General features: G+C 45.3%; 1 protein-coding gene across 2 annotated transcripts in view; it reads left to right on the plus strand.

Moving 5' to 3' along the window:
- The window catches only part of psmc3ip (PSMC3 interacting protein), an 89,028-nt gene that overhangs the window by 22,302 nt on the left and 48,622 nt on the right, over positions 1-18,104 (plus strand). For both annotated transcript variants that reach the window (XM_068013047.1, XM_068013048.1), the window contains exons 2-3: positions 8,695-8,795; positions 13,292-13,381. In XM_068013047.1, coding sequence (XP_067869148.1) covers positions 8,695-8,795; positions 13,292-13,381 — 191 coding nt within the window. The remainder of the gene's footprint in view (positions 1-8,694; positions 8,796-13,291; positions 13,382-18,104) is intronic.

Here is an 18,104-nt window from a genome sequence, read left to right on the forward strand (position 1 = left end):
TGAGCTCCAGGACATCATTGCAGGAGTTCCTCAGGATAGTGTCCTCGGCCCAACCATCTTCAGCTGCTTCATCAATGACCTTCCTTCAATCATTAGGTCAGAAGTGGGGATGTTTGCTGATGATTGCACAATGTTCAGCACAATTCATGACTCCTCGGATACTGAAGCAGTCTGTGTAGAAATGCAACAAGACCTGAACAATATCCAGGCTTGGGCTGATAAGTGGCAAGTAACATTCGCTCCACACAAGTGCCAGGCAATGACCATCTCCAACAAGAGAGAATCTAACCATCTCCCTTGACATTCAATGGCATTACCATTGCTGAATCCCCCACTATCAACATCCTAGGGGCTGCCATTGACCAGAAACTGAACTGGAGTAGCCATATAAATACCGCGGTTATAAGAGCAGGTCAGAGGCTAGGAATCCTGCGGCGAGTAACTCACCTCCTGACTCCCCAAAGCTGGTCCACCATCTACAAGGCACAAGACAGGAGTGTGATGGAATACTCTCCACTTGCCTGGATGGGAGCAGCTCCAACAACACTCAAGAAGCTCGACACCATCCAGGACAACGCAGCCCGCTTGATTGGCACCCCATCCACAAACATTCACTCCCTCCACCACTGCACTGTGGCAGCAGTGTGCATCATCTACAAGATGCACTGCAGCAACGCACCAAGGCTCCTTAAACAGCACCTTCCAAACCCGCGACCTCTACCAAATAGAAGGATAAGGGCAGCAAATGCATGGGAACACCATCACCTGCAAGTTCCCCGCCAAGTCACACACCACCCTGACTTGGAACTATATCGCCGTTCCTTCACTGTCATTGGGTCAAAATCCTGGAACTCCCTTCCTAACAGCACTGTGGGTGTACCTACCCCACATGGACTGCAGCGGTTCAGGAAGGCAGCTCACCACCACCTTCTCAAGGGCAATAAATGCTGCCCTGGCCAGCGATGCCCACATCCCATGAATGAATTAAAAAAAAATTTGGATCCTCCCCCTCCCTTTCCAATATCCTTTCAAGCCGGTTAGAGATGTCCCTCACCCTGGAACCGAGTCGGCAACATACCACGCAGGACTCTTGGTCCTGCTTACAAAGGATGCTATCAGTACCCCTAATTATGGAATTCCCTACCACTACCCCTTTATGTTTTTGCTCCCCCCCCCCCCCCCCAGCTTGAATGGCCTCCTGTACCACAGTGCAGTGGTTAGTTTGCTCATCCTCCCTACAGTCCTTTTCCTCATCCACACAGGTAGCAAGTACCTTGTACCTGTTAGACAAGGTCAAGAGCTGAGGCTGCTCCATTGCTGAATTCAGGATCCCTCTACCTGTCTCACTTACAGTCACACCCTCCTGTCCCTGACCACTGGCTGAATTTGAGATACTTTATCTTTGGGGTGTGACTGCCTTTAGCACAGTGTCCAGGAACCTCTCCCGCTCCCTGATGTGCTGCTGTGTCTGAAGCTCGGACTCCAGCCCATCAACTCTGAGCCGAAGTATAGTACAGATTGTTCCTTGCGAGACATTTGATACTATCGCAATGTTGATATTGGGAAATGTGGCTTATAATGAGCCCAAAATGAGCATCGCACTGTTGACCCTGTGGTGGTTAGGGTTAGTTGATTATAGATTGGAAAAGCCCCTGGGAAGGACAGCATTACCCCTGAAATAATCAAGAGTGCCAAGCCTGCTATACTCTCAGCACTACATGAACTGCTATGCCTGTGCTGGGACGAAGGAGCAGTACCCCAGGACATGCGCGATGCCAATATCATCACTCTCTATAAAAACAAAGGTGACCGCGGTGACTGCAACAACTACCGTGGAATCTCCCTGCTCAGCATAGTGGGGAAAGTCTTTGCTCGAGTCGCTCTGAACAGGCTCCAGAAGCTGGCCGAGCGCGTCTACCCTGAGGCACAGTGTGGCTTTCGTGCAGAGAGATCGACCATTGACATGCAGTTCTCCCTTCGTCAGATACAGGAGAAATGCCGTGAATAACAGATGCCTCTCTACATTGCTTTCATTGATCTCACCAAAGCCTTTGACCTCGTCAGCAGACGTGGTCTCTTCAGACTACTAGAAAAGATCGGATGTCCACCAAAGCTACTAAATATCATCACCTCATTCCATGACAATATGAAAGGCACAATTCAACATGGTGGCTCCTCATCACAGCCCTTTCCTATCCTGAGTGGTGTGAAACAGGGCTGTGTTCTCGCACCCACACTTTTTGGGATTTTCTTCTCCCTGCTGCTTTCACATGCGTTCAAATCCTCTGAAGAAGGAATTTTCCTCCACACAAGATCAGGGGGCAGGTTGTTCAACCTTGCCCGTCTAAGAGCGAAGTCCAAAGTACGGAAAGTCCTCATCAGAGAACTCCTCTTTGCTGACGATGCTGCTTTAACATCTCACACTGAAGAGTGCCTGCAGAGTCTCATCGACAGGTTTGCGGCTGCCTGCAATGAATTTGGCCTAACCATCAGCCTCAAGAAAATGAACATCATGGGGCAGGACGTCAGAAATGCTCCATCCATCAATATTGGCGACCACGCTCTGGAAGTGGTTCAAGAGTTCACCTACCTAGACTCAACTATCACCAGTAACCTGTCTCTAGATGCAGAAATCAACAAGCGCATGGGTAAGGCTTCCACTGCTATGTTCAGACTGGCCAAGAGAGTGTGGGAAAATGGCGCACTGACACGGAACACAAAAGTCCGAGTGTATCAGGCCTGTGTCCTCAGTACCTTGCTCTACGGCAGCGAGGCCTGGACAACGTATGCCAGCCAAGAGTGACGTCTCAATTCATTCCATCTTCGCTGCCTTCGGAGAATACTTGGCATCAGGTGGCAGGACTATATCTCCAACACAGAAGTCCTTGAAGTGGCCAACACCCCCAGCTTATACACGCTACTGAGTCAGCGGCGCTTGAGATGGCTTGGCCATGTGAGCCGCATGGAAGATGGCAGGATCCCCAAAGACACATTGTACAGCGAGCTCGCCACTGGTATCAGACCCACCGGCCGTCCATGTCTCCGCTTCAAAGACGTCTGCAAACGCGACATGAAATCGTGTGACATTGATCACAAGTCGTGGGAGTCAGTTGCCAGCATTCGCCAGAGCTGGCGGGCAGCCATAAAGACAGGGCTAAATTGTGGCGAGTCGAAGAGACTTAGTAGTTGGCAGGAAAAAAGACAGACGCGCAAGGGGAGAGCCAACTGTGCAACAGCCCCAACAAACAAATTTCTCTGCAGCACCTGTGGAAGAGCCTGTCACTCCAGAATTGGCCTTTATAGCCACTCCAGGCGCTGCTTCACAAACCACACTGACCACCTCCAGGCGCGTATCCATTGTCTCTCGAGATAAGGAGGCCCAAAAGAAGAAAGATTGAGTACATTTTGTGTGATAGGGAATGGATTCACGTTACGGCCAAGTGGGGGGGAGGGGGAGGGGGTCACAGTCGCTACTTTTGCACTTCCCCTTATTAGACCTCAATAGGGGTTTGTTCCTTTTTACAGTGGTTGTGCTTGCCACCTCAGTGAATGTTTTACGTTTTTTACCTTTAATGTGATCGTGAAAGAACCAATCGGACAGGTCTTCATGAGTTTAGACAAGAAAGAGTTAAGTTTATTATACTCAAAAGCTAAACCCGATCTAAAATAATTTTTTTTTAAAAAGTTACACATTCACGCATATATTCACAGGAGGATCACACACCCAAATAGATGACAAAGTGGAAAATAGGTTTTAGGTTGGATTAAAGTCCAGAATAAATAAAAGTTAAATACACAGTGTGAGGTTGGATGATTCGGTGGTTTTATAGAATCATAGTCGTACAGCAGAGAAACAGGCCCTTCGGCTCACAGCGTCCATGCTGATCATATTAATCCCACCTGCCTGCATTAATTCCATATCCCTCTATGCCTTGCTCATTCAAGTACCTGTCCAGACGCCTCTTAAATGTCGCTACTGTTCCTGCTTCCATCACCTCCTCTGGCAGCTCATTCAAGATACCCACTATTCTTTGTGTGAAACATTTACCCCTTTGATCCCCTTTAAACCTCCTCCCTCTCACCTTAACTCTATGCCCTCTAGTTTTAGTCACCCCTACCATGGGAAACAGACTCTTGCTATCAATCTATGCCTCTCATCATTTTATATACCTCTATCATGTACCCTCTCTGCCTCCTTCGCTCCAGGGAAAACAGACCCAGCCTATCCAATCTCTCTTTATAACTCAAGCCCTCCAAACCAGGCAACATCTTTGTGAATCATTTCTGCACCTTCTCTAGCTTAATCACAACTTTACTGTCGTGCAGTGACCAGAACTGCACACGGTAATCCAAATGCGGCCTAACCAATGTTATGTATAACTGTAACATGATGTCCCAACTCTGTACTCAATGCCTCGGCTGATGAAGGCAAGCATGCCATACGCCTTCACCACCCTGTCTACCTGTGTTGCCACTTTCAGGGAACTATGTACTTGCACCCCAAGGTATCTCTGCTCAACAACACTCCCCAGGGCCCTGCCATTCACTGTATATGTCCTGCCCTGGTTTAACTTCCCAAAATGCATCACTTGGACCAGTCCTATCCTTTTCCATAACTATCTTGAAGCTAATAGAGTTATGGTCACTGGTCCCAAAGTGCTCCCCCACTGCCACATCAACCAGCCTCATTTCCCAAGAGGAGGTCGAGTGTAGCTCCTTCTCTGGTAGGGCTATCCAAATACTGCTTCAGAAAACTATCCTGGACACACTTAACAAATTCTTCTCCATCTGATCCCTTAGCACTAATGCAGTCCCAGTCAATATTAGGGAAGTTAAAATCACCTACTATTACAACCCTGTAATTCCTAAACCTATCTGTGATTTTCCTACATATATGCTCCTCCACTTCCCTCTGACTATTGGGGGGCCTATAGTATAATCCCATCAAAGTGATCACCTCTTTCTTATTTCTAAGTTCTCCCCATATGGCCTCGTTGGACATTCCCCCCGGGATATCTTCTCTAATTACTGCCGTGATGTCCTCCCTAATTTTTGGTGCAACTCCCCCTCCTCTCTTACCTCCACCTCTGTCACGCCGGAAGGATTGGTCCCCCGGAACATTGAGCTGCCAGTCCTGCCCATCCCTCAACCACGTTTCCGTAATAGCTGTAATATCACGATCCCATGTACCGCTCCATGCTCTGAGTTCATCTGCCTTACCTGTGAGACTTCTTACGTTAAAGTAAATACAGTTTAGCCTACCAGACCTTCCACGCTCCCTGTCCTGCCCGGCCTGCCTACTGGACTTGCTTGCTTTAACCTCTACATTTGCCTCAACTATCTCATTTGAGAGACTACTACTTTGGGTCCCAGCCCCCTGCAAGTCTCGTTTAAACCCTCCCGAGTAGTTCTAGCAAACCTCCCCGCAAGGATGTTGGTCCCCCTCCAGTTTAGATGCAACCCGTCCTTCTTGTACAGGTCACCTCTACACCAGAAGAGATCCCAATGATCCAAGTAGCTGAAGCCCTCCCGCCTACACCAGCTCTTCAGCCATGCATTCATTTGCCTAATCCTCCTATTCCTACCCTCACTAGCACGTGGCACAGGGAGTCTTCCTGACATTACAACCCTAGAGGTCCTGCTTTTTAACCTCCTTCCTAACTCCCTATATTCACTTTGCAGGACCTCATCTCTTTTCCTGCTTATGTCGTTAGTACCAATATGGACCACGACCTCTGGCTGCTAAGCCTCCCCTTTCAGAATGTCCTGCAGCCGCTCCGAGACATCCTTGACCCGAGCACCAGGAAGGTAACATACCATCCTGGAGTCTTGTTTGCGGCCACAGAAACGCCTATCTGCACCCCTTACAATAGAATCCCCTATCACTATAGCTCTTGCACCCCTTTTCCTTCCCTGCTGTGGAGCAGAGCCCTCCGTGGTGCCACGAGCTTGGCTGTTGCTGCTTTCCCCTTGGAGGTTATCCCCCCCAACAATATCCAAAGCGGTATATCTGTTTGAGAGGGGGATGGCCACAGGGGACTCCGCCTACTACTCCGTCTGGTGGTCACCCATCTCTTTTCTGCCTCTGCAGCCATTACCTGCGGTGTGACCACCTCACTAAACGTGCTGTCCACGACGTCCTCAGCATCGCGGATGCTCCACAGTGAATCCATCCACAGCTCCAGCTCCATAATGCGGGTAGCCAGTAGCTGCAGATGGATACACTTCCTGCAAGCATGGTTGTCAGGGACACTGGAAGCGTCCCTTGTTTCCCACATAGCGCAGGAAGAGCATATCACGGGGCTGAGCACTCCAGCCAACCCTTGGGTTAATTAGTTACTCCCTTAATTAAAAAATACTAATTATACTTGGTATAATTGTTCGACCCACTTCAATCTAAAGTCCTTTAAAAAAAAACACTTTAGTAGTACTCGCCTTATCACCAGAAATTTTTTTCCAACAAAAAAAACAACTTTCCCCTTATTTTTTTTTAAGATATTCTAACAGCTGCTACTCACCAACCAATCACCTTGCAGCTGTCCTCTGATGTCACTGTTTGCCTTTTTTTTTCAAAACTCCGGCGTGCTGGAAGAGGTCTGACTGCTCTCTGCTCCCGGTGTTCTCCCCACAGGTCCACTCCGGTCCTCTCCTCGTCGCTCCGCTCCCGAAAGGTAAGAGACTGGGCCTTGATCCTCGGGGTCGATTAATAGGCTCCGCTCTCAGCGTTCTCCCTACAGGTCTGCTCCGGTCCTCTTTGCTCTGCTCCTGGAAGGTAAGAGGCTGGAGTTGTATTCTTGAAGTCTTTGGCTGGTAAAAGTGCACTTTGTGGTTGACCTGCTTTGCTCAGGGTTTTCTTGGAGGCAGAATTGTAGGTGGATCTCTTTTCTCCTGGTCTCTGACTGCAGCAGTCTGTAGGCTTAAAGTGTCCACAGTTGCAGAAGGTTTTCAAACTTGATGTTTTCTGGAGAGAAAGGGAGGCACACAGCCTTCTCTACTGCTGTGCATTCAGTTACTGCTCGTCTTTTGTCTGTGTAGCAAAACTCCCATTTTTTTTTTCAGAGATGGACAGATGGTCACATGACTGCCTCGGTATACTCTGGAACCTTCTAATGAAATTTGAATTGATTTAGAATTGGTTCCACGGGTCCCAGGATGCCAATATTTACACTGAGGGGTTTGCTCTTTCAAAGTCAATGTGTCAGGATTGCCTTGACTGCCATGCTAATGAAGCAATCCTAGGTAATTCAATTACTTGGAGAAAGCCATTGTTCTGTGTCCAGGGCGCCTCCAACTTTTGGCTTCGGTTGGGCCTTGGAATGTGCAAAGATATTTCAGATGCAAATTGCGGTGGCCATCTTGGCTGCCAGTTTTTTTAAAGGCTGCATTTGCTGACAACGCAGCCACCAGGTGATGCAGTACTTGTACATGAGCAAATACAGGCTTTTCAACTGGAATGGCAGTGTCTGTGACTTTCAGGCAGCTGCCAGGATTAAAGATGGCGCTGCTCAATTTATCACAGGAAATGATTATGGCTGATCATTCTAGCAAACTAACCTTAGATTAAGTTGCATGGAAGCCCAGTAATATGCTACTATGTAGTTATAGGATACTTACTGTAATCCTCCGATCCATTTAATATTCCAGTAATCCTATTAAATACAAAAGGAATTTTATGATTGAATTTCCATTGCAAGATAGTGAATTGTCACCCTGATCGAAAATCAGGCAGAGTATAAAATGTGCTGCTAATTCATTATTGTGATTTGTTTATTTGACTGACCAGGACTGATTTCACCCGAACGTAGCTACTAAATCCCGCCCCACTGGCTGCTCTCCCACCGCGCACCCCCCCCCACCCTGACAACTTGCTGTCTCCCCACCACCCCCCCACCCCCCCCCCACCTCCTCACTGGCTGCTCCAGACCTCGCTGCTTGCTTCCCAAACTATAGCTCTAGGCCACGCTGCTTCCCTCTTCCTGTGCACTCACACCCACGTTTCATTAGTCACCAGGTGCCGTTTGAAGAAGCAAGGCGGGCCGCAAGTGGTGACCAGGCGACGTAGGAGCGAGTGGCCGAGAGGAGGGAAGTGGCGCGGCCGAGTGCCAGCAGTTGGTTGGGGGGGGGGGGGGGGGCAGGGAAGTGGAGAGCGAGCGGCTGGAGAGCGTGGTGACGCGAAGCGAGGAACAATTGGCCAGGGGAGTGGGGGAGAGCAGCGAGATCTAGTGCGAGCGGCTGAGGAGAGGAAGCGTCAAGGCCTGGAGCGAGTTGCCGAGGGGGGAGAGCGGCCTGTGGGGTGGGAGCAAGTGATGGGGGTCGAACTCCAGCCTCAAAGTCTCCCATTCAGCTGCTTCCTGCAGCTGAGTGAGGGGCTGGTTACCTGATGATGCGTGATCATGCATGCGCGAAGATGAAGCAGGCGCGGATATGCGATGACGTCATCCCGCGCATGTGCTACTTAGTTCTGGCAAGATGTAGCTGCGCATGTGCGCACTTGGACATAAGCAGGCCACTGTGTTGTCAGGAATCACTTTGTTTTTTTAGAAGTTAACTAGGATTTTCTCCATTAAAAGTCGAATGTAAGTTTCCAACTAATTAAATCATATTTCTCATTTGGCATATAGTGTTTTCTTGATAACATTTAAACAGGAAATTATAACATTTTTAATTGATGTAAAAAAAACTTTTCTCTTTTAGCTGCTTCCGTTATTTTAAAGTATTTGAACGATCAGAATCGGCCATACAGTGCACAAGATGTTTTTGGGAATCTCCAGCGAGAGCACGGTTTCGGGAAGACGGTAAGATTGTTTTGTGTTGCTGTTTGTCAGTCTGTGTTGATTTAAAATGGTGTGTCTGTATGAAACTTGAGAATTTCTGAGGAATAGAACTGCCACGAGCGACTTCTCGAGCCAAATACGTGTGGCACCTTGGGACGTTGGTCGATTCCATTGGAAATGAACATACAGCGACAGACCCATTGGCCCATCCAGTCTGACCTATAAAACTGTGGTGCCTTGTGTATTACAGTATATACAATGCCCACCTCACCCAGAGCCACGTAATTGCTTGGGAGAGGCTAAAAAGCCAGACCAATTCGGGAACAATATCAGGAAAATTTCTATCCAACTCCTTTAGATGAATGAAACTAATCCAGTAAACCACCCTGGCTTTATTATGCAGTCTACAGTGTTATGTCTTTTGTCTGAGGTGATCTCTACCACAGCCAGAAACAGGTCCAGCTTTCACTTGAAGGAATTCATCAAATCAATGTTCACTACAGGAGCTGGCAGCCTTGTCCGCAGGGCCACTATTCTCTGGGGAAAAAAACCAGCTCCCAACTATCTCCTACCTAATCTAGATCTGTCCTCGTGTAACTTGAGATTGTGATCCCTGGTCCTGCTTAACTGTTTTTAGGTGACATAAGCTCAAACACAATTTCTCCATCATCTTATAAATCTTGAACAAGTCTGTGCTTTGCTAAAGCGTAGAGTCCCAGCTCTTTCCCCTATCTTGGTAACTAAGGTGCTTTAGACTGGGAATTATTCTTGTGGTCCAATTCTGTACCCTTTCCCATTCCTTTATATCACCTACCATGTGAGAGACCAAAACTGGACACTGTATTCTAACTGAGGTCTAACCAAGGTATTATACAAAGACAAAATAGTATGCTTTGTTTTGTAGTCAATTGTCCTGTGAATACACCCTAAAACCCTATTCAATCTAGCTATTGCTTTGCAGCATTGGTCATGAACCTTTAGAGATCTATGCGCTCGAACACCCAGATCTCTCTTTTCACCGGCTGAAGGCTGTACATTTGTTCAGCAATTACCCTGCACGGATGCAGAACATTGCACTTGTCTAAGTTGAATATCATTTGCCAGTCACGAGTCAAATCCCCCAGAGCATCTGGACTCTCTCTCATATGTTTGTATCATCTGCAAACTTACGGCTCATTCCCCCAATGCCTACATCTAGATCATGAATAAAAATAGTAAATAGCAAAGGTCTCGGCACTGAACCCTGTGGGACACCACAGGCAACCTGTCTCCAAGCAGATCTAAATCCATCTCCAGAAACTTTTTGCCTGTGAGCTTCCAGCCAGTTCTCAGTTCAGTGCTATAGATTTCTACTAATACCAGAGGCTTTGGTTTTGTAGAGAAACATCTTATGTGGATTACATAGGATTTTACATACAATATGTAGCACAGAAACAGGCCATTCGGCCCAACCAATCCATTTCAGAGTTCATGCTCCACTCGAACCTCCTCCTGTCTTTCCTCATCTAAATTTATCAGTGTAACCCTCTATTCCCTTCTCCCTCATACACTTGTCTAGCTTCCCCCTTAATAGCATCTATACTATTCACTTCAGCCACTCACTGTGGTAGTGTGCTCCACATTCTTGCCACTGTTTGGGTAAAGCAATTTCTTCTGAATTCCCTATTGGATTTCTTGGTGACTCTGTTATATTGCTGGCATCTAGTTATGCTCTTCCACACAATGGATACGGAGAGAATGTTTTCACATATCAAAACCTATTAGATCAGCTGCTTTTTTCAGAAGAGACCCAGCCTGTTCATTCTTTCCTGATATGTATACCTGTGTATTTCTCATATCATGTTTGTAAATCTTCTCTGCACGCTCTCCAGTGCCTCTATTTCTGTTTTATAATATGGCAACCAGAACTGCACACCGTACGATAAGTATAGTCTAACCAAGGTTCGATATGGGTTTGGCATAACTTCCCTACTTTCAAGACTATCCCTCTAGAAATAAAGCCCAGTGCGCTTTCTTTTTACAGCCATGCCAACCTGTGGCACAACTTTTAGTGATTGGTGTATTTGTACTCCAAGATCCCTTTGTTTTTGTACCCCACCTAGACTCATGCCTTCCAAGTAATAAATGACCTCCCTATTCTTCCTACCAAAATGAACTACCTCACATTTATCTGTGTGAAACTTCATTTGGCAGTTATTTGCCCATTCTGCGACTTTATTAATGTCTCCTATAATTTGTTGTAGTCCTCCTCAGTATTGACTATCGATCCCAATTTGGTGTAATCCACAAATTTAGAAATAATGTTTTTGATTCCAGAGTCCAAATCGTTAATGTAAATTGTGAACAGCAGTTGTCCCAGCACTGATCCTTGTGGAACGCCAGTTCCCACCTGCTATCACTCTGAATAACTATCCTTTACTCCCACTATCTGCCCTCTGTCTAGATGCCAGCTCGCAATCCATTCTCCTACTTGTCCCGACTCCACATTCTTTGACCTTATTCATTAGTCTATTATGGGGCACGTTATCAAAGGCCTCTTGAAAATCCAGATAAATTACATCTTCTGCATTACTATTGTCTGCTCTCTGTTACTTCCTCAAAAAATTCAATAAGGTTGATCAAACAAGATTTTTCCTTTTGAAATCCATGCTGACTATTCATTATAATATTTTTCTTTCCTAGATGTTCTTCTATTCTCTCCTTTTAATTGTGATTCTATTTTTCCTACCACCGATTGTTAAGCTAACTGGTCTATAATTCTCTGGGCATGTTCTGTCCCACTTCGTAAATATAGAAATTACGTTAGCTATCTGCCAGTCCTCTGGCACTATGCCTTATTCTAATGAATTCTTAAATATATGTAGTAATACCTCTGCTATCTCTTCTCTAGATTCTTTTAAAATGCGTAAATGTAATCCGTCCAGACCAGGGGCTTTATCGTCTTTGAGTTTAATTAGTTTATTCAATACATCCCTTTTTTATTTTAAATGCACTTATCTGATTACTCAGCTTATCATTCATTGTCATATCTACCTGTTCTATCTCATTGATAAATATCCAAGTGAAATAATTATTTAATATTTCTGTATCTCCCTATCGTTACCAGTGGTATTATCCTGTCTATCCCTTAATGTTCCTATTCCCATCCCAGCCTTCCTTTTTTATTGATGTGCCTGTAAAGTATTTTACTATTTTGTTTCATCTTCCTTGATGATTTAATTTAATCTTTTTTGCCTTCCTAATTTTTGATTTCTCTCCTAATCTCTTTGTATTCTCTCCTCCCATGCACACCTCTACTGTCGAAGCCTCAATTGTTCCCTTATGTTTTTATCCATCCATGGATTTTCACTAGCGTTGAATTTGTTCTTTTAGTGGAATGCATTTTTTTTTCTGCACTCTGTAGAACATCATTTTAAATGTTTCTCATTTATGGTACCTTATCAAAAGCAGTTTGAAAGTCTGGGTAGATAATGTCTACTGAGCTTCCCTTCACCAATATCTTGGTGACTTCTTCAAAAAAAATGCATTTAAGTCAGTAAGATTGGAGCTGTCTTACATTTTAGATGACGTGTGTTTAAATTGAAACTACAGGTACTATGGCTCAGTGTGTTAATTGTATATCAGTTGTGTTTAATTGTATGCAGGTGGAAAGCATTAATTTGGGTTTTACTTGAGCACATATTAAGAGACGCTTACTGAAACTGGTGTGGTTGTGTTAGGAAGTGTATGCTTGTAATGTTTCACTCTCTAAATAAATGTTAGACTGAGTAAAGATTGGCTCCGCTACATTCTTTCACCAACGGGCTTTCTGGAATGTAGCATAGTGGTTTCAGTCCTGTCTCCCCATATCTGGACTTGACTGGGAACTAACTCTGAAAGATCAGGCAGTGGTATGCAGCTTTGTTAAAATTTCAGTCTGCTGATTTCTGGATGTCACTTTTTAAGAGTTCTAGAACAGCAAAAAAAGTCAGTATTTCAGCCATTTGATCAGAGCTGAAAAGCTAGAGATCTCTTCTAGCAGGCAAAGTGGGGAGCAGGAGAAAGAGGGATCAACCTAGGCGTAGTTGGATCAGAGTGGTTGTAGATGAGCTACAGTGGAAGTGTGAGGATGGCAAAATATAGATGAACTTGACATACCATGACAGCAGATAGGAGTAGCTACAAGCAGCAGCAGAAGATTGCTTCGTGATAATTTGTTACAGAACTAGCAGTCTCACTCAGGTGCTTGATGGGATATTATAGGCAGAGCAATGCTTTGAGTTTCACAACATGTGAAGCAAGGGGACTAGAAGTGAACATTTTCATTAGTCTGGCTTCTGGTTACTAATAGCAGTTTCCTGAGAGGTTGCAGCCTCTTAGTGCTGATAACGTGTTCTGAAACCTGCTCTTTGCGGGTTTTGTCCTGTGTCTGGGATAGAAGCACTTGCAGGTATGACTGAGACATCGACAGCAGCAGAACAATTCTTGTTATTGAGTCTTTATCAGTTTCTTTCATCGCATGTATTCTTTTGTTGTAGGCTGCAGTGAAAGCTCTTGAGCAACTAACGCAAGATGGTAAAATAAAAGAAAAGGTCTACGGGAAACAGAAAATCTACTTTGCTGATCAGGTGAGAAAGTGAGCTTTTCTATGAGAACATTAAATATCAGTGCAGGTGCTAGATATTGCACGTAGGGGATATTTGGCTTGTCTGTGACGGTCTGTGTTTCGGTGGGTCTTTCTACAGAATCTGATAGGTTGGCTCCAACCAGCACTTACAAAGTACAGAACAAGAGACAGCATGAAAGACACTGACAACTAAATCACAATTTCCCTTTACAATCTTTAGTGTTAATAGGTCAGTTTCGTTAAATTTATATTTTCCGTTAGCCCAAATTCTATTTCAATTAAACTTTTTCCAAATGGAGCTTTCATTAAGCGGTGTTCTGAAGCCAAACTGTGAATATTGGAATAGACGTTATCTGATGGAATTGGACGGTTCACTGACTATTTCAAGTTACAGCTCTTAATGACTTCAATTGTGAAGCTGCTATGCCAATATACATCAAGACCTGCATAACATGCAGACTTCCGACAACTGGTAGGTAACATTTGTACCCGATGAGGCAAGGAAGGGATGGTAGGGTGAAGGAACCTTGGATGACAAGAGATGTGGAACAGCTAGTCAAGAGGAAGAAGGAAGCTTATTTAAGGTTGAGGAAGCAAGGATCAGACAGGGCTCTAGAGGGTTACAAGGTAGCCAGGAAGGAACTGAATATGGACTTGGGAGAGCTAGAAGGGGACATGAAAAAGTCTTGGCGGGTAGGATTAAGGAAAGTCCCAAGGCGTTCTACACTTATGTGAGGAACAAGAGGATGGCCAGAGTGAGGGTAGGGCCGATCAGGGATAGTGGAGGGAACTTGTGCTTGGAGTCGGAGGAGGTAGGGGAGGTCCTTAATGAATACTTTGCTTCAGTATTCACTAGTGAGAGGGACCTGGTCGTTTGTGAGGACAGCGTGAAACAGGCTGATCTGCTCGAACAGGCTGATGTTAGGAGGGAGGATGTGCTGGAAATTTTGAAAGACATGAGGACAGATAAGTCCCCGGGGCCAGACGGGATATACCCAAGGATATTACGGGAAGTGAGGGAAGAGATTGCAGCGCCTTTGGCGATGATCTTTGCGTCCTCACTGTCCACTGGAGTAGTACCAGATGATTGGAGGGTGGCAAATGTTATTCCCTTGTTCAAGAAAGGGAATAGGGATAACCCTGGGAATTATAGACCAGTCAGTCTTACGTCGGTAGTGGGCAAATTATTGGAGAGGATTCTGAGAGACAGGATTTATGATTATTTGGAAAAGCATAGTTTGATTAGAGACAGTCAGCATGGCTTTGAGAGGGGCAGGTCATGCCTCACAAGCCTTATTGAATTCTTTGACGATGTGTCAAAACATGTTGATGAAGGAAGAGCAGTGGATGTGGTGTATATGGATTTTAGCAAGGCGTTTGATAAGGTTCCCCATGGTAGGCTCATTCAGAAAGTAAGGAGGCATGGGATACAGGGAAATTTGGCTGTCTGGATACAGAATTGGCTGGCCCATAGAAGACAGAGGGTGGTAGTAGATGGAAAGTATTCAGCCTGGAGCTCGGTGACCAGTGGTGTTCCGCAGGGATCTGTTCTGGGACCTCTGCTCTTTGTGATTTTTATAAATGACTTGAATGAGGAAGTGGAAGGCTGGGTTAGCAAATTTGCCGATGACACGAAGGTTGCTGGAGTTGTGGATAGTGTGGAAGGCTGTTGTAGGTTGCAATGGGACATTGACAGGATGTAGAGCTGGGCTGAGAAGTGGCATATGGAGTTCAACCTGGAAAAGTGTGAAGTGATTCATTTTGGAAGGTCGAATTTGAATGCAGAATACAGACTTAAAGACAGGATTCTTGGCAGTATGGAGGAACAGAGGGATCTTGGGGTCCATGTCCATAGATCGCTCAAAGTTGCCACCCAAGTTGATAGGGTTGTTAAGAAGGCGTATGGTGTGTTGGCTTTCATTAACAGGGGGATTGAGTTCAAGAGCCGCGAGGTTATGCTGCAGCTCTATAAGGCCCTGGTTCGACCACACTTGGAATATTGTGTTCAGTTCTGGTCGCCTCATTATAGGAAGGATGTGGAAGCTTTAGAGAGGGTGCAGAGGAGATTTACCAGGATGCTGCCTGGACTGGAGGGCATGTCTTATGAAGAAAGGTTGAGGGAGCTAGGGCTTTTCTCATTGGAGCGAAGAAGGATGAGAGGTGACTTGATAGAGGGATACAAGATGATGAGAGGCATAGATAGAGTGGATAGCCAGAGACTTTTTCCCAGGGTGGAAAGGGCTGTCACCAGGGGGCATAATTTTAAGGTGATTGGAGGAAGGTTTCGGGGAGATGTCAGAGGTAGGTTCTTTACACAGAGAGTGGTGGGTGCGTGGAATGCACTGCCAGCGGTGGTAGTAGAAGCGGATACATTAGGGACATTTAAGCGACTCTTGGATGGGTACATGGATGATAGTAGAATGAAGGGTATGTAGGTAGTTGATCCTAGAGTAGGTTAAAGGTTCGGCACAACATCGTGGGCCGAAGGGCCTGTACTGTGCTGTACTGTTCTATGTTCTATAAGTGCCAGATAATGAGCAAGAGAGGGGCCACCTGTCTCACTGATCTCAAGCAGCACTATCGTTACCGAGCCTTCCAGCATCAACATTTGAGGTGTCATCACCATTGATGAGAAAATTAATTGGGTCTACAGCATCAATGCTATGCCTATACAACAGGGAAAGGGCTGGGTACTATGTGATTGGCTCATCTTCTGAGTCTTCCTTAGGTTCTAGAACAGTTCCCAAGGATTGGAAGATAGCAAACATAATCCCACTATTTAGAGTCATAAGGGCAGAGAAGGCTGCCATTCGGCCTATCGAGTCCGTGCCAGCTCTCTTTAGAGTACTCCGATCAGTCCCATTTCCTCTCCCCCCGCCCCCCCACTCTCTTTATCCTTGTAGCCCTGCAAGTTTATTTACCTCAAGTGCCCATCTAATTTCCTTTTGAAATCATTGGTCATCTCCACTTCTACCCTTGTAAGCAGCAAGTTCCAGGTCATTACCAATTGCTGTGTAAAAAAAAAAAAAAAATCTTTCTCACATCCACCCTGCATCTTTTGCCCAAAACCTTAAATCTGTGTCCCTTAGTCTTGTACCATCAACGAATGGGAACAGTTTTTTTAGTCTACCTATCTAAATCTGTCATAATCTTGTACCCCTCTATCAAATCTCACCTCAATCTCCTTTGCTCTGAGGAGAACAACCCTAGCTTCTCCAGTCTAACCTTGTAGCCAAAATCCCTCAAGCGTGGAAGTATTCTGGTAAATCTCCTCTACACCCTCTCAAAGACCCTCACATTCTTCCTAAAGTGTGGTGACCAGACTTTTAAGAAAGGAGGAAAAGAGAAAACTTGGAACTATAAGCCAGTTAACCTAACATCACTAGTAGGCAAAATGCTAGAATCTATTATTAGGGGTGTGGTAACAGGGCACCTAGAAAATCATCATATAATTAAGCAAAATCAACACTGATTTCTGAAAGGGAAATCATGTTTGACAAATGTGTTGAGTTTTTAAGAGGATGGAACCCATAAAATGAATAAGGGAGAAACCAGTGGATGTAGTGTTTTTGGACTTTCAAAAAGCATTTGAATTGGTGCCACATACAAACATACGAATTAGGAGCAGGAGTAGGCCACTCGGCACTTGGACGCTGCTCAGCCTTTTAATAGGTCCATGGTTGAACTGATTGCTCCATATTTCCATCTACCCCCAATAACCTTCCACCCCAGACTCTGCTTCCACTGCCTTTTGAAGAAGAGAATTCCAAAGACTCGAGCTCCTCAGAGTAAATATTTCTCCTCATCTCTGTCTTAAATGGGACACCCTTTATTTTTAAACAATGACCCCTAGTTCTAGATTCTCCCACAAGGGGAAGCATCCTTTCCACATCCACCCTTTCAAGCCCCCTCAGGATCTTCTATGCTTCAATCAAGTCGCCTCTTACTCTTCTAAATTCCAGAAGATACAAGCCTAGCCTGTCCAATCTTTCCTCGTAAGACAGCCACCCATTCCAGGTATTAGACTAGTAAACCTTCTCTGAACTGCCTCCAATGCATTTACATCCTTCCTTAAATAAGGAGACAAGTACTGTACACAGTACTCCAGATGTGATCTCACCAATGCCCTGTATAGCTGAAGCATAACCTCCCTATTTAATTCCCCTTGTGATAAACTATAACAATCTATTAGCTTTCCCAATTACATGCTGTACCTGCATACTAACCTTTTGCAATTCATGCACTAGAACACCCAGATCCCTCTGCATCTCAGAGCTCTGCAATCTCTCACCATTTAGATAAATGCTGCTTTTTTATTCTTCCTGCCAAAGTGGACACTTTCCCACATTATACTCCATTTGCCAGGTCTTAGCCCACTCACTTAAGCTATCAATCTCCCTTTGTAATCCCCTTATGTCCTCTTCACAAGATACTTTTCTATCTTTGTGTCATCAGCAAATTTAGCAACTATACCTTCGGTCCCTTCATCTAAGTCATTTATATAAATTGTAAAATGTTGAGGCCACAGCACTGATCCCTGTGGCACACCAGTTGTTACATCTTGCCAACCAGAAAATGACCCATTTCTGCCTACTCTGTTTCCTGTTAGCAAGCCAATCTTCTACCCATGCCAATATGTTACCCCCTACACCATGAGCTTTTATTTTGTGCAATAACCTTTGATGTGGCACCTTGTCAAGTGCCTTCTGGAAATCTACGGACAG

Source organism: Heterodontus francisci, chromosome 33 (genome assembly GCF_036365525.1).
Source record: "Heterodontus francisci isolate sHetFra1 chromosome 33, sHetFra1.hap1, whole genome shotgun sequence".
Taxonomy (NCBI): Eukaryota; Metazoa; Chordata; class Chondrichthyes; order Heterodontiformes; family Heterodontidae; genus Heterodontus; species Heterodontus francisci.